General features: G+C 41.8%; 1 protein-coding gene across 8 annotated transcripts in view; it reads left to right on the top strand.

Annotated features, from left to right (window-relative positions):
- Positions 1 to 17,300, top strand: part of CORIN (corin, serine peptidase) — a 199,901-nt gene that overhangs the window by 68,871 nt on the left and 113,730 nt on the right. For all 8 annotated transcript variants that reach the window (XR_008308281.1, XR_008308282.1, XR_008308283.1 and 5 more), the window contains one exon: positions 12,517 to 12,698. Coding sequence is in view for 5 of the 8 variants with exons in the window: in XM_053254366.1 (XP_053110341.1) it covers positions 12,517 to 12,698 (182 nt within the window). In the remaining 3 variants the exon portion in view is untranslated. The remainder of the gene's footprint in view (positions 1 to 12,516; positions 12,699 to 17,300) is intronic.

Raw genomic sequence — 17,300 nt, forward strand, 5'->3', positions numbered from 1 at the left:
TCACATAATTGTGCTATAGTGAACTACTGGCTTGACTATTGTAATGCACTTGACTATTGCAAGGCTTGACTATTGCAATGTGCTCTATGTGAGGCTACCTATGTACATAGTTTGGAAGCTTCCGTTAGTTCAAAATGCAGCAGTCAGATTGGTCTCTGGGGCAACCTGGAGAGACCATATTATGCCTGTTTTGATACAGTTGCACTGGCTGCCAATATGTTTCCGGGCAAAATACAAAGTGCTGGTTATTACCTTTAAAGCCCTGAATTGCTTAGACCCAGGCTGCCTTAGAGAGCGCCTTCTTCTGCACTATCCCCACCGCACGTTAAGGTCATCTGAAAAACTCAGTCTCCAGTTTCCACCAGTACGTTTGGTGGCGACTCAGAGGTAGGCCTTCTCTGTAGCTGCTCCTGGGCTATGGAATGTGCTCCATGCAGAAATCCGTAATTTGAGATCATTACAGTCCTTCAGGAGAACGCTAAAAACCCATCTGTTTGGCCTGGCCTGGCCTTTTAAAATTGCTGTAAATTCTGGCAGTGATTTCAACCAAATAAATGAGGTAAACAGGTGTGTGGGGGGGGGGGCAGGGGGAGAAGACAAGAGGTAAAGAGAACCAAGGTCATACAGCTGTGTGCCTTTATTCCTACATTACATCCTCCTTAATAGCCAATATACTTCACGATCTCTTTTAACAATTCCCTGCTATTTACACTGGGTTTGAGTCTCTCTCTCTCTCTCTAGCAACACTTCACCTCCAATACATCCACCTGTATAGGCATTGTTATTCCATCATGATATTTGGTCATATGTACTGACCATGGTCTCTCTCTCTTCACATACTTTCTATCTGCCAAGTGTTCTTTAAATCTAACTCTCTTCCTGTTCCTCCAGTATAGAAACAGGTGATCCCCAGAAGATGGAGGAGCAACACTAAGGCAGGCATTTGACACCAAAACATTTGTTTGTTTTTAACATGCTTTAAACAACATTTTTAACAACATTTTTACGCAATAAATTTGAAGGTCTTAAAGGAGTACTTGGGAGTCACCTTAAATACTGTATGTGTATTGCATTGCCAGCTTATCAATTTGTTGTAAATGTTTTTGATCTGCTGTAACCTGGTTTTCCAGGGTTTTAAAACTGTGTTGAATGTTTTAATTGTTAATTGTTTTATCATGTTTTATAGTCTCTGTTTAATTGATTTTACTTGTTTTGTTTTAATGTAAACCACCCTGAGCCATTTTTGGAAGGGTGGTATAGAAATTAAATAAATAGTGCTCTGGCACAAATGTTCCTATTAAAACAAATGAGGCATGCTGCAGTTGTGCAACTGTTGCATAGCCAGAAACATGCTTGCAGTTGTGCAACACTAGTCTGAAATGTAAGGTCCAGACTTAGCGCAACTAAGTAGCATAATAGCTTTGCACTAATGCAACATCCTCCCACCTGTGGAAGTCAACTTATTGCACTGCATGTTGGCCACTGTTTTCAGGACATCACCCTAAATCAAACTTGAGTTGTTCTCCAGCCATGAAACTGATTTTTTTATAACTCCCATCGACACATATGAAACTGGACAAGGATGTCCCAAGAAAATGGCGAATCATTCACTTTTAAGGAACATGTTCCTGAAGTGAGTCAACAACAACAAATATTTATATACTGCTTTTCAACAAAAGTTTCCAAAGTGGTCTACATTGAGAAAAAATAAATAAGATGGATCCCTGTCCCTAAAGGGCTCACAATCTAAAAAGAAAGGTAGACACCAGCAACAGTCACTGGAGGTACTGTGCTGGGGTTGCATAGGGCCAGTTACTTTCCCCCTGCTAAATAAAGAGAATCACCACGTTAAAAAGGTGCCTCTTTGCCCAGTTAGAAGAGTCAGTCCTCTTCCTTTCCTCCTATAGAGATGATGGAAACAGCTCTCTCCCCCCCCCCCATTCATTATGTAGCTCATAGATAGGATTGGTCTTTCCTATCTCAAATGTATTTCACTAATAAACCTATTTAGTTTAGACTCTACAGAGATCTCCATGTGTGTTACTTAAATAGCTGCAACAACTAAACTTTGCACTCTGTAACTGGAGTGGTAGCTTCCTTCATGTGTTGCTAAATAATCACAAACCCCAACAGAAAATACAGTCTGAGATTCCACCCCCCCCCCCGCCAAAAAAACTCCTACTTCGGCAGTAAAAGCAACCAGGGACATAGCAAGGTTGGAATAGGTCCTGGGACAAAAACTGAAATGGTCTCTTGGGCCCCACATGCCCCTGCTAAAGATACAGCTTCGCCCATATCTATACTGAAGAAGAACTGTAAGATGTAGCTGCTTCTATGGCTGGGCTACTCTTCTTTCCATGGTTAAGTCATGTCCATCCTCTTACCATGGCATGTGTCTTGTGTGTCTCAATGCACTGAGGGTACTTCCAACCCTCCACACAGACAAAAATAAATACACAACAACAACAATAATAGTCAATTAATGTAAAAGAGCAAAAACAACACTTCAACTCATACTTAACCCTAAGGTGGCCAGTGAGTCCCACACTACAGTGTTCCAGGAGTGAGAGTGTTCCACTGTGCTAAAAAAGACTGGTGAGAAGAGGAGGGTAGGCTGCCTTAAAAGGCCTTCCCTGCCCTTCATCTGCTGGCTGTACTGCACAAGGCAGTTGCCTCTGTCTGCAACTGTCTCTAATGCATAAAGCAACCTGACACACATAGCTATATTGATCCCTACCCCTTCCATCCTCTAGTTCCAAAGGGTAGGGGCAAAGCTACCTCCTTCTCAAGGAAGGGTGGGGGGAGGGAGCAAGAGGCCCTATACACATGTGGCTTGATTGAAGAAGTGTTCTGGTACCTGTGGCAAATACATCTGACCAATGGGTGGATAATTGTGCTCAATGAACCATAGCTTTTGTGTACAGCAATGTTTGATTTGTCCAATGATCCCTGTTACTTTGAATTGGGCAATTGTTTCGTGAAGACGTCTTGAATTATCCTATTCCATGATTCAGTACAGGCTGTCTGCTTGAGTTGTACTTTGGACAAAATATCATGTAACCACATGGCCTTTCTAGCAGAATGAAGTTCTTTGACATAATTGCATAACACAGCAAAAGGCAACTTCAAAATGCCCCATTTTGGCATTTTTGAAGACAGTAAATAGTGTGTGATTTTTTGGCGATACCTAAAAGAACTGGTTGATAATTACCTGGCGCTTTCTCACACAGGGGCTTTACCCTGAGTCTCCTCCGAAAGGGAGGGTGTTTGTTCTCACTGAAAGCTGGATTCCTGCTGACATCAGTTTGATGTCTTTTGAAGCACCCCACACACAAATTGGGCTTTTTCTTCCAGATTTCACTTCATCACGATTTATATGCAAGTTGTTAAAATCCTGTTTTACACAGGAGTTTTTGGAGATAAATCAAAGAAGGATGACATAAGTCTTCACATTAACATGATAAAAGCAAGCCACACCTATGAAATGCAAATACTGTAGAAAGCTGCCCAGAAACAAAGTGCTTCTCTTTTCTGCACTTTGAAAGTTTTTGGAGGGGGGAGATCTGGGAAGGAGAGAGAATTTGCAGTCTGTAGAGGGCTTTCCTTGCAGAAAAGGAGCACTTCCTTGCTATCATAGGACCTCCTCAGTGAGACTGCAAACTATAAAAGGGAGGAAGACTGCCTTCAGAAAATGGAAGTCCTGCCCCAATGAAGAGAACAGAAAGGAACATAAACTCTGCCAAAAGAAATGCAAGGGGACAATAAGGGATTAAAAAGTTTGAGGATCATCCAGCTAGAAGGGGGCTGCCAAAGCAGAGATGATTCTGCGAGAAGGCTGACACATGCTTGGGACTTGTGTGTCTGTGTGTGTTGGAGTTGTGCAGGGGCAGGGGTGGGGAGGGAATAAAAAGCCAAGGCTGATGGCTAATTAAGCAGAAGTGAGTATGTGTGTGTTGACTTCAACAGAGCCAGGTCACAGAGGGTGTTTTAATTACAGTACTAAACCCTTGGAAAAAAGGGAAGCATGGCCATTGGCCACAAGCAACACATGGAAGTGAGCTGTGCGTGAACCTACACAAAAGAGAACTCGGAGCAGAGAGGGGGAGGGGCTGCTTCCCTAATGCTGCGAGTCTAATTCGTAGTGGCTTTGCTGGCCGGATAGTCTGAGAGAGGGAAGCCCTGTCTGTCAAGGCTCCTGGAGGCTTTTCAGACAGCAGGCTTTATAGTGGGTTTACCACAAGGCTTGACTGCGAGTTTGGGACATAATGGATACTCTGATGCAAAAAGAGGATTTTTTTTTTAACCCTGGACATAAACCAGGCTAGATTCCAATACGGAGAGAAACACCCGAATCGTGTGTGAAGTACTCTCTGAAATATCACATGAACTTCGGGGTAAATCTGGCCATTATCTGAATGCCTCCCTCCCAAAGTACAGTCACCATTTAAAAAAGCTCCTGGTTGATTACAGTAGGACTAAACATTTTAAAACAGAGATGTATTCTTGAAGGCCATGATACTCTCCAGACACTAACGGGAAAGCTTGAACATCCTAAACCCCTCATAGATGGTTGGACTCTCTAAAAACAAGAAAAACTGGCATTCTTTAGGGGGAAAGGCTTCTCAGGCATAGAGCACGTGTGCTTAGTGAGTTTTGGAGTTATTGACTTGCAAGTTGTGCAGTATTACCTTGATGCAAAGGACCAGTGGGGCTGCTGCACAACTTCAAAGACAGCCTTGACAATGTAGCACGGCAGGGTTGCTGCGGAATGCCTGAAAACTGCTTCTGGCTCGCAGCGCTCCTTCCACTGGAATCCACAGAAAGAGAGCTGTGCAGCTGCTTGGGAGCAGTTTCTAGGCCTTCTCCAGCAGCCCCATCATGTTACAGTGCTGGGGCTACCTTTGAAGTTGTGCAGCAGCCCCGATGGATCCTTTCCGTTGAGGTAACGCCGCACATCATGCCAGCCATTTTTAAAGTCACATGTGCAGAGGGTTTTAATATCATTGATCAGCTGAAAAGTCATTGAAGCTGAGGCATGAAATGCTTCTTGAAAACTCCCTGAGACACATTCAAGACTTAACAAAGCATTACAAGACACTGAGCCCTTTCTTACAATTGGGAGAAAGGGCTCAAAAGGGGCGAGGCGAGGAAGCCTTGAAATGCTTACCTGCCGCGCAGATGATCTCCCTGACATTGCTGGGTAGCAGATCACCTGTCCAGGTGACTGCCAGGTGCTCCCGGCAGCACAGAGGTTTGGGGGCTTGGGTGGCCTCCAGAAGCATAATGCACCGCACGAGTGCACAGTGCATTATGGGGAGCCTCCAGATGCAGGCTGGGAGGCTACTCATGTGTAGATGCTGCACAGAGCCGCGTGGCACTGACACACGATCAGTTAGTCAGGGGTAAGAGCGCGCTTCCACCTTTAACCTTGGCTAACAGCTGAGGATTCCTACAGGGTCTGCTGCTATGCCGCCACCAGGAGCTGCGTGGCTCCCGGGGGTTCCCATATGCAGCAAAGACCAGGCTTGGCTGCCTAAGCATAGTCTTTGCTGCGCATGTGAACAGCCTCATTACTTAATCCTGGTAAGAGCCCTGCTAGTATAGTATGTGCGCATCACAAATCTCCTGATCTAAGTGCAACGTCAAGCCCAGTCTACCACAATGCAGTTCATGGGGGGGAAATGTGGAAAGTGTTTTCTTCTGCAATGCATTTCCCATGCTCATGATCACTTTGTGGTAGACCTTTCCTGATAATAATTCCTCTTGTCTACCTTAACCCTTGAACAGGTCTTGCCACCTCTTCACATCTGGCTTTCTGCTGTTTTGATTCTTGATGGAATCTGAGATTGCAAAACACTCAGTGAGCCTGCTTGAGGTAGTTTTGCTGAAAAGCAGACTGGGATAGCTGGTGACACTCTGTTAATTAAACCCTGAATATTTGGAGTGGATTACTGTGTGTTAACCATGTTCAGTGTGAACCAAAAAGGTTTCTAGCAATGTCAGCATATAAAACTGTAGCATCTTGAGCGGATTTACAATAATCTTGAGCATTCAACCTGTGAAATGTGAATACTGGTGGCACATTTTATGCCCTTCCTCATTGCACAAACAATTATTTTTCATTTATTTCTGTCCAAATTTTGTTGCTTGCAGATTTGGTAACCTTAGCTGATGATAAACAGTAAAACTGAGGTTGTAAAATACAAAATGTAAAAAACCCCCATTAAATAAAACAAAAGCAAACACTGAAGATTAATTCACACCAGTGTCAAGAAGGAAACTGGTTTGAGAGAATAGTCTTGGCAAAGCTGGCATGCAGCTACTTTTAAATTCTGCAACATCTCACAACACATTCATATGGGAATTTTATCACAGAAATCATTGTGGGAACGATCTCCTGACATGAAAAATACCATGTGCTAATGGGTTCTGTTTTGGAATGTGTGAACGATAAGCCACACAGAACTCTGACAGTTGATTTTATCTTTACTAATCTTACTATCCAATGATATTTTGTCAGGGAATACATGGACTGTGTAACATTATCCCATGTCCTTAGATGACTTCAAGTACATTTAATTTTCTTTTTAAAAATGTGACTCGTCTATTGATTACTATGCCCATCTATTTTTAACATTTGGTATAGAAAGATTAATTAAGATGTAAATGTTTAATAGATAATTTCATTGCTGAGGGGTTGAACTATTATGTCTGCACTAAATTTAATCACTATTTAAGATCATGTAGATATGGTTACTGGGCTTAAATGGCCAAGTATTGTAGTTGTGTTAAAGACTATAGTAAAATAGTATTTTCTTGATTGTCTCTAGGCCATTAATTGTGTCAAGATAACTAATTACAGTAACATGCAACTTCCCTATATGAGCCCAGTAATTTCTAAATGGTTATAAAGTTGTTTGTAAGAAAATACAAGCAGCAGAGGCATAGCTCGGGGAAAGGGGGCCCGTATTCACCCCTCTACCCAGTGGCCCCTTGGAGTGAAGGAGATAATGAAGGAAATAGGGAGAGGTAGAGCTTGGGGGCCCTCAGGAACTGGGGGGCCTGGGTTCTTTGAACCCATCTGCTCAATTATAGCTACACCCTGACAAGCATACTGCAGTATGAAAGTCCCATTTCTGATTGTTGTCCTTGAACTAATTTACTGAAGGTTTCCCCATATGCTTGGCTTTTCATTTAGATGAGCGAAACATATTAATATGTACTATATATGTGAGTGATGGAACAATAACTGTATTGATAAAGTGTTTTATGTGTGGAGGTGGGGGAAGATACAAACAAAACACACTCACAAACAAAGTTACAAAAGGAAAGGAGCATCTACCCAGAATCCCGCTTCAAGCCCTGAAAAACCTCAATCAAATTGATACATTCTAGTCCACTACAAGAGGGAGTGCGTACAATAAAAGATCCACATGGGCTTGTTTACATTTTCAGTATTGAGTACAGTTAGTGGGTCTCTAATTGTATGCATTGAAAGCCACATGGCAGTAGAAGCTTTTTGGCACACTTTGGAGCTTTTGTAGATTGATCTATGGGGTTGTAAAGTCCTCGTTTCTTTAGTGAATGAGTGAACCACCTGTTTTTATGAGAAATCTGTTTCACCAGTAGGTGCTGCTATAGGGTGCAACTAGATATGATGTGGGAAACCTATGACGAAGATTTCCCACATTTTTTAAAAAGTAACTTTTTTGTGTGGCTGTGACATTGGGAGAAGGTTTTTTTTAAAAAACAAACAAACAAACAAACAAACAAACAAAAACATTTCCTTCTGTACTGTTTTTGCAATTAAAATATCTACAATGTAAAATAAAAGATCAAAGACTAACAAAATTAACTTTGAAGTGGGTTCTAGTCCTTGAAAGTTTATGGTACAATAATTTGTTAGTCAAACTCACTCTTTGTTGGTTTTGCTGCAACTAACATACTGTATATGGACCTCGACACTGCTGGAACTCCACATAATACCTGTATGTTTTCTCTTTTGGGATGAATAGAAGCTAAAGGGAGTTATTTTAATTAGGAAGGTGCAGGGGAAAAGGTTAACCCTCTCTCTCCCATGCTTCCAATCTATGACAGCTATTAATTTTATTAAAACTGAGAGATCCTACTCATGGATCTTCTGCATAATGTCTAGTTTGTCCAGGTCGCAGTGGAAGTAATCAATTATGAGAAACACTGGGGTTGCAGTCTGGAATCGAAATGTGAATTATGTGGGCTATGGCATTTTACCTAACCCAAATGTACCTTAAATTAGTTTATTTTGTGGATATTGGCAGCCACAATTAGGGTGCCATTTTGTTCTTCCTGTACTGTGCAGTGCAGGAAGATAGAGAGAATCACCTAGTTGCTTGGGATATACTGGAATGCTTCACTGTCTTCCAATACTGTGCTGCCACACAGTAAGGTCTTTTACACAATGTTTAAGGGAGGTAGCCTGACTCTGCGAACATACCCAGCAGATGATCATGGCAGTGGTGAGAGTGAAACATAGAATATACTTCTGATCCCTGTAGAACCTTCCCTGTATGTACTGCGTGGCCAGCAGGCAGGAAACTCTATTGGCAGCTGAGATATGATTGACCATGAGGGGGCAGGAGGTAGGCCCAGTCTTATTCAAGTCATTGCTAGCATGGGACCATAGAGTGTGAGGTGTAGAGTGGCACATTCACAGATAGCAGGCCGGGTAGCTGCAGCTTTCTCACAAACATGAAGGCTGGCTGCTGGGAGATGCAGAGAAAGGGAAGCACAATCAAATACCAAGGTAGGAAGGCTCTGCTTTTTGTCCTATCTCGTAAAAAACTCAGGTACAGGATCTGGGCTGTACCCACGTTTGTGCGGGCTGAGTTGGAGGATTTCCTGTGGGTTTTCACAGGCATTACTAGGTGGGTATGCTGCCTCCTGCCATTCAAATCTTGGTTGTGTATACAGACTCAGTGTGTTAAGATGAGGAAAATCACGGCGCTTCTTCTTTCAGCACTGAGCTGTAATTCAGCAATGGAAGACAGGGGCCTTCAGTTGCTTAGACAATAGGATGTCTCTATCTTAGTACATGGCGTTGCAGCACAGCCCTAGAAGATAAGGAAGCGCCAACTAGATGATGAACAAATTTTTGCAGGCCTCTTTTAAGCATCATCATAAGAGTATATGTAGGAAACTCTGAGCCTGTGAACAAGGTTGAAAAGTGAATGGGTCTGCTTTGGCTCAGTCCTAATAAAACAGAGAAGGGAAACCACATATGTTGGGTGTGCTGTGTAAATTTATTGTAATAGTCCCTTTAATTTGTTCTGTAAACTCCAAGGTTAAAGAAGAGTGTCCAGACAAATGAAATGCATCCACTGCACCCCAAGTGGTTACTATATTTTAATTAATTAATTAATTTTAATTTTAATTTTAATTTTAAATGTGTGTTTATTTTCAATGTCCAGTTTGCATCTGCGCCTTTTCGGCCTTGATGTGATCATCGCATTTGGCCACTATATACTGCTAAAAGGTGTAATGGCACCAGTTAGTTTCCAAAGCAGCGCAGTACTTCTGATATACTTGTGCTTTGTACAATAGCATATCTATTATTCTAATATTTGAGCATGCTTTTCAGGACCTCAGTGATTGTTATAGCCTTTTCTCAGTCTATTAAAAATGTTATGCTGCTACAGTATGAGATATATATTAGTTTAAAGGTCAGGCAGGTGGGTACACAGAACAGGGCCTTTTCTGACATTATTCTCAGGCTTTGGAACCTCCTCTCCTCTCCTCCCCTCAATATTGGCCTTCCATCATTAGATTAAATCTCTTTTGTTTAAGAGGGTTTTTGGGGCAGAGAGACTAGTTCCTGTTTGCTGCATTAAATGTGTTTTTTGCTTAGTTATTTTTTCTGCTGTTTGGTTATATTTTATTGTTTTGTTTGCATTGGATTTTAAAAATGTTTGTATTTGAGTTTTGTGTCATGTCATCGAGTGACATGACTACCCGTGGAAGATGTGCTCAGCTATGTTCACATAACATTTTGGGTAGTTCCACTATAGCAGACCACACCCAGATGATAGAGGCTTCCTTGCCATCAGCAGAAGGGCCACCATGGAACACAACTGCTGGTGTCTCCATCCTGCTGGTGGGGAGTTCCCAGAAATGGGTTGTCTCACAGAAACAGGAACTCTCATGAGATGAGTGTTCCTCTCTCTAGCAAGACTGCCATAACTGTCAGTCACTTTTTTAGGGACAAGAGGCCGATGATGATGATGGAGGGTGTACAAACTGAGTAGCTACAATGGATGGTTGGAGAGAGCTAGCTCTTGAAATTCCTCGGGTCTCTGTAACCAGTTGTTGAGCTCAGAAGGGTGATGGGGATAAAGGTGGCTCCCTCTTCCCACTGATCAACTCTGACACTGATTGACTTCTTCCCATCACAAAGGCGGCATTACAGTGAGCAACTCTGGAGTTTTCTTTTGAACAGAAAAGCAATTTAAAATATTTTAAAATAAGTATTTTCTATGATTGATTTAAACACTTTTAAAAAATAATGCTAAATGTCTTTGGCACACAATAGTGGTGAAATTATCACATATCAGAGAGATAATGACTCTATTTTGAACCTTGCCTGTTATGACACAGTGTATATTTCTCTTGCTTACTTGTTACTTTGAAAGAGAGTTCTTGTATTCTAAAATAGTGCCTTTCACCACTACTTTGTGATGTGATGAAAGGCAAAACATGTCACCACCATGTAAAAGTTCTCTGGCTGGAGTTGGTTGGAAAAGCAACAACAATGTCTTGTAGCTTCTACCTCCAACAAGGGCTGCCAGCTATTAGTATTATCACACAGTGCTGCCTGCACACTCTTCTGCCAATTAAAGCCCTGCTATCTGAGCCAGTAACACCTCTTCAGTGCAAGTCACTCAAGAACCCTTTTCCGGTTTATGATGGAACTTTATTTTTGGAGAGTGACAGATCTTGGAACAATTTGGTATCTGTCAGTGTGTATCTCCAGGGTATGATCAAGAAACCTCTCAAGGGAACTGGGCAAGACACATGACTGGCAATTTCTCTTCAGTCCTTTTAATTTTATTTCTAAAGGGTCATTTTAATACTAGAGAACTGTTTTTCCGTTGTGTTGTGTCAAATTCAGATCTGTTAGCATCGATATTTCTGGAGGCATTCTGGCCAGTCTACTCTCTGACCACCTTTGAGACACATATTTTCATTCACTGTAAGCAGCAGGCCAAAATAAATGTAAATCTGTAGCATGCCATTTAGTATCTCACACAAGGCCAGGTCTCTTCATAATCTAACTCACTTCACCCTCGTATGTTTCTCATATTCCTGGTAGCAATGAGTTCAACATGATGGGTTGAGTCATGTAGTAGGTAATTATGAGTATTATAGGCCCGATGAAGATTGCTTAGTATTTTTGATTTAAGGGCTGGCTTCACACAGCTGCCGGCAAGTCTTTCAGTGGAGAAAATGCCAGGGATATGTTGGGAACCAAGAGTGTGGTTCATATCAAACCCACTCAAGTCCTGTTCCCGGGATTCTCGGCCTGACATTATCTTGACTTCCACCTGATATCTATAACCAAGATTTGAAATTGGGCAGACAATGTCAAGAGAAGGTTGGGTGGAGAGCATGGGAACCAGGCTTGGGTCGGTTTGGATGTCACAAGAATGTGCGCTCTTGGTTTCCAAAGTATTCCTGGTATATTCCCCACTTATAGACTTGTCAGTGGTTGTGAGAAGCTACCCATTGTGGTCATGATGTGTGTTCTGGCACACAGGTAAAAGAAATCATTAGAAGCATGACAGTCCTCTTGCCTCAGAAGAACAGTGGACTCTACACCTAAGCATTTATTCGAGATATATTTACCCGTTAAGTGAGAGATCTCTTTGAGCTTCCTTGTAGAAAGCAGTGACTTTTTAAATATCCTGAATATAAAACTGTAAGCTGTAACATCACATTTCACAAACCTTGCCTACTCAATTCTATTTTTATTTTGGATTTAAATTCTGGAATTATATTTTTCATGTTTTTTTCTACTAATATCAATCATCAACTAAATTCATTACTGTGGCAGGTATTGTTTTTAATTTGCCTCAGTGGATAGCAATGGTATATGTCTGTGTGTAGTTCAACTTTTTATGTGTGTTTTATATGAATTTTATTATAAGCTGCCTTGAGGAATGTTTATCAAATGGTGGTATATACATTTCTTAAACAAACAAATCCATCACATGCAACAATGTATAAATATTGTTTTACGATTTAAATCCACTATTTGCTGTTCAAATCTGAATTTTCCATATAGAATATGTTTCAGCTGTAGGACTTCCATTGGGTTGTGAAAAGTGTATGTTATACGTTAATAGAAAAAGTCAGACATCTGCTTCATTTAAAAATAAAATACTCAAATTTGTGCCTTTTATTTGAAAAATGTTGAAATAATTTTACACACTGGCAGGAGAATAATTGATGGTATTTGGTTCCTCCCCCATCCCCTCTTTCCAGTTATGGACTCCTGCCTTGCAGATCATTTTGTGAGGCTGCGAAAGAAGGATGTGAACCTGTTCTTGGAATGGTAAATTCTTCATGGCCAGAGTTCCTAGCATGCTCCCAGTTCCAAAATAAAACTGAAAATGACAACACCACCAGAGTCTGCTTCTCACCAGAACGAGAGAAAGGAAAGCAATGTAAGTTCATTTTAAATAATTTTGTTAGCTGGAGTAAAACTGATGCATGTGCACTGTGCCAGCCCATGTAATGAAGTGGTGCACCATACTGTGCCCTTTCCTTCCCTCGCCTCTCTCTCTTTTTTCTTCTAAAATTACTCCCTCCCTCCCTTCCTTTTTCTATTGGGAAGGGAAAGGGGAAAGCTGCATGGTGCCATTTTGCTTCCCTTCTTCTGCAAGCCTTTCCTGTGGGCTACTGTGCTGTGCCCTGAGAACTGGCTCATAATCCGCCACCAGAAATGTTCTGCTTCACACTGTTTCATGGTAGAGTCAGTTCTGAATGTATAGGTCCTGCATATAAGGTCCAAATTACATGATACAAGCTGTCAAGTGGGTCTTCTCTCTAATGTTTTCTTTCTTTAACTAAAAGTGGTTTCCAGTGTAATTGCATCTTTCCCTCTTTGGGGCAAAAGCTGAGGAGGAATTAAGAGTGGAAACATGACCATAAGGGAAAGGGAAGGGGAAAAGCAATTCTTCAATTAAACCTCAAACCCCATGAAGCTGCTTTTGGTTGAAAAGAAAAGTCAGAGAAAAGATAGCATGCAACTAAACACAAAATGTATCTTAGCCCCAAGATTGTAAAAGTTGACTTTCAAATCTACTAAAGAAATTGTAGAGTTTCTGAATTGGGAAATTATAAGTTGGGAGAATCCAAACTTAGTGGAAATTGAATTGCATTTGATGTCTTATTGAATTGTTTCAAGACTGACATAACCTTTTCATATCCAGGAATAAGTCGAGAGCTGTGCAGCCCTCTTGGACATATTCCTGGATGAGAAAAGGACTTTTGTAGGAACGGGAGAGAAATGAAAATCATTCTCTCTCTCTCCCCTTATGTGCAGTTAGTTTTCTGGCTTCTTGCAAGGACGGAGCTCTTGTTCCACAGGGGTGGAACATGTGGGCCATGTCAGCAGTATCTTTTAAAATTGTAATATTTTTAATAGTATCATGATATTGTCATGTGAACATGTTTTAGAATAGACATTTGGGACTTGCAGGGGCTTGTAGAGTTTGAAGGTGGTATATGTAATGTATAGATAGAAATTGCATTGCATTCTTTCAGGTTACCACAGGGTGCAACAGAGTGCACCATCCACACACACATTTACCAGAATCCAAAATGGAAGCCTGAATAAGTTTGTTCTCAATATCAAATGGTGTCTGCCTGTTCCTGAAGGACCAGATCATAACAGTATAGAAGAAGGGGATAATCTATCCTTTCATTGCTCCTCCGTTCCCCTCTTATCTGCAAGCTTCCTCCATGAACATGGCTTGCAGAAAGACCCAGTGGGTTCAGTTACTGGTACTAACAGCTTTATTGATCAGGTAACTGCAAAGCAGCAGGGGGCTGGAATTGAAGTAGGGCATGTGCCTCCATGAAGGTAACTCACAGAGAGTCCAGGAGGGTGCTACAGTCACCCAGGAACTGTCTAGCAGGATAGGTTCTTGGTAGCAGTGCAGTCATTTTCTCTGTCTTTCCTTCCCTGTCACCAATTTCTTGAGTCAAGCATAGTAGGGATGTGCCTGAAGCGCAGTTCGAAGCACGGTTCGAGCACATTTAGGGAAATTGTACTGAGAACTTTAAGAATAAGTAGAGCAGGTCCTTACCTGCTCCTCGGCACCCCATGCAGCTTCCTGTTGGGGCGGTGCACATCCCAGTAACCCCCCATGTGGCACTAGCACGCACAAGGTACCTGCATATGCATGGATGCCATGTTCATGATGGTGCTGCGTGGGAGGTTATTGGGATGCGTACCACCCCAGGAGGAAGCAGCATGGGGTGGTGGAGAGCAGGTAAGGACCTGCTCTCCTTTTTCTTAAAGTTCCCGGTGCAATTTCCCTAAAAGTGCATGAACTGTGGTACGAACCATGGTTCGGGCAAATCCCTATTGCATAGAAAATAATATTTTTCCACAGTTTTGTAATCCACTGATAAAATGTTTCCAGATGACACAAAATCTTATCCAAATTCAGCCATATTAAGATATGACATATAAATCAATATAAGGAAGAGATTATGGCTGTGGGCAGTTCCTTGGATTACAGGCTGGTGAATTGATGAGGCTACTTGTGTTGCTCCTGGTCTTAGTCTTGCTCCCAGATTTTCAAGGGCCTCAATTTGGTAATGGTAACCTTTGGATTGTACTCTATAAGATGCAGTATATGGCAACTTTTGAAGATAGTTCAGGAACTACAGTTGTCAGCAGCCAGTATTTAAGTTGGTACAGGCTGCAGTGATCTTCTAACACCATCTTGGAAAATGGCTACCAATTTGTTTCTGGACCCATATATCTAATATTGTGTGTTAAGATCTTCCAGTGAAGCTGTTGTATGTGTCCCCTGCCTCCAACAGTCCACATACAGTGGGTGTCTATAAGCTCTAGAACCTTCTCATAATTGGGGATGTGCAAACTGGTTTAAGTTTGAACCGGTTCGAGTTTGAACTGGTTTATTTCGACGGTTCAGACTCGGACCAAACCAGACATTGGTTTTGCCCTGCTGGTCTAAGTTTGAACCGAACTGGTTTGAACCAGTTCAAACTGGTTTGACGCTCCTAGGGTCAATTTCAGGTCTGTCCTCCATTTTGTGATACTTTGTTTTGCTCAATTCAGCTCATTGGCTGTCCTCCATTTTGTGAGACTTGTTTTGCTCAATTTGCTGACTTTGCATTGGCTAAGCTATTGATTCTGTGATTGCCAGCAGTGTGTTGGTGTGTTGTTTTTGCTTTGCCCCTAAATTCTTTGCAGTTTGCGTGCCGGGTTGGTTGTTTTTACTGCCTTGCGCCATCTAGTAAGGTCTTGTTGGTTTGTGGCTGTTGTTGTGTAGCTAGTCTGTGCTGTTGTGGTGTTTGGTATGGTCCTCTTGGCTTTGCAGTTCTTTCCATGTTGTTTTTTGGTTCCCAGTTGGCTGGCTTCTTAGTTGTGTCACTCTGTGTGTGTGTGTGTGTGTGTATCTGTGGGGGGGGCATGCTAGGGGCACAAAAGTGGGGTGGGTGGTAGGCACCCAGGGGTGCCTACCACCCACCAAACCCCAAAGCAATCAGACACTTCTCTGATTATTGGTGAATTTCTGAAGTATTTTTTATTTCCCATAGGGAATAATGGGGATTTGTGGCAGCCTCACCCCACCTCTTTGTGGGGTGCCAGAGCCACACAAATTGGGTCTGGGGGCATGGCAGGGCTGGCTTCATCTGCCCCCAGGCACCCCCAAGTTGATAGGAATTATTGTTATTTATTTATGAATTTTTAAAGATTTAATTTTGCGCTGCATAGGAAACAATTGCTAGACCTGTCACCTACTGACCTAGTTAATTTAAGACGTTCTTCTGAATGAAAAAAGAAAGAAGAGTACAGTGTGTTCTTCTGAATGAAAAAGGCTCAGCAATGGTTTCCTATGGAGCCTGAAATTAATTCTTTAAAAATTCATAAATAAATAATAAATCCTATCGACTTTGGGGTGGCTTGGGGGAGTTGATGCTGATGCTGATGTGCCCCCAGACCTACTTTGGGGTGACCTGGCACCCCCAGAGGGGTGGGGTGGGGCGGGGCTGCCACAAATCCCCATTATTCCCTATGGGAAATTAAAAAAAATCTTCAAAAATTCACCAATAATCAGAGAAGTGTCTGATTGCCTTGGGGTTTGGTGGATGGTAGGCACCCATGGGTGCCTACCACCCACCCCACGTTTGTGCCCCTAGGTGCTCTACATAGGCTATAATGGGCCAGTTCAAATCCCCATTATAGCCTATGGTGAACCTTCCAAAACCAGTTCGAACTGGGTTTGAATTTGAACCGAACTGAGGGGGGTTTGAGCAAAACCAAAACCAACCCCCCCCCAGTTCAAAGCCAGTTCGAATTTGAACCAGACAGGCCAAGCCAGTTTTCTGCACATCCCTACACGTAATGGGTCTCCAAGTGTGAAACTTGCTGCCTAATAAGATTTGTCCAGCTTCCTCTTTGCTGCTAGGCAGGTAAAGACTGTTATCTTTCAGAGGAAATTTGACTGGAGAACTTAAGGCTGGATAAATGTTGTTCTAATTCTTGCCTGGTTGTGTTTTGCTTTTGGATCTGATAGAAGTTTTCTAATTTTTTAAAATGCATATGTTATTTGTTGTAAATTGCTCAGAGAGTTACACTAATGAGCAGTTTATATGTAAATTAACTGTTTTATATGTCTGAGAAAGCTGTCAACTGAAATGAAAGCAGAAATAATTGATAATTCAGCTGCCATGGTTTGGAATGAATATTTCCTTAAGTTACTCAATTGACTTGTTAGCATTCAAGGGAGTGAAAGTCAAGTTTCATCAGTTTTTCTCCCTGCTTTATCCTTCTAACCTACACTCCACCTTGCCCACAGACTTGGAAAAACAATATTTAAGTGGCATTCCTGTGGGTTAGAAGTGTATCTCCCTAGCAATGAAAATACTTCAGTTACATTTTTCATCTAATCTTCCCTCCCTTGTATTCTCCTTTTTTTAAAAAAAGTAACCAAAACTGGGAATGATGTTTAAAGCTTCAGTAAACAATATAGAGATGATTAATGAGGAAAGGAGTACAAAAGCGG

Source organism: Hemicordylus capensis, chromosome 5 (assembly GCF_027244095.1).
Source record: "Hemicordylus capensis ecotype Gifberg chromosome 5, rHemCap1.1.pri, whole genome shotgun sequence".
In the NCBI taxonomy this organism is placed as follows: Eukaryota; Metazoa; Chordata; class Lepidosauria; order Squamata; family Cordylidae; genus Hemicordylus; species Hemicordylus capensis.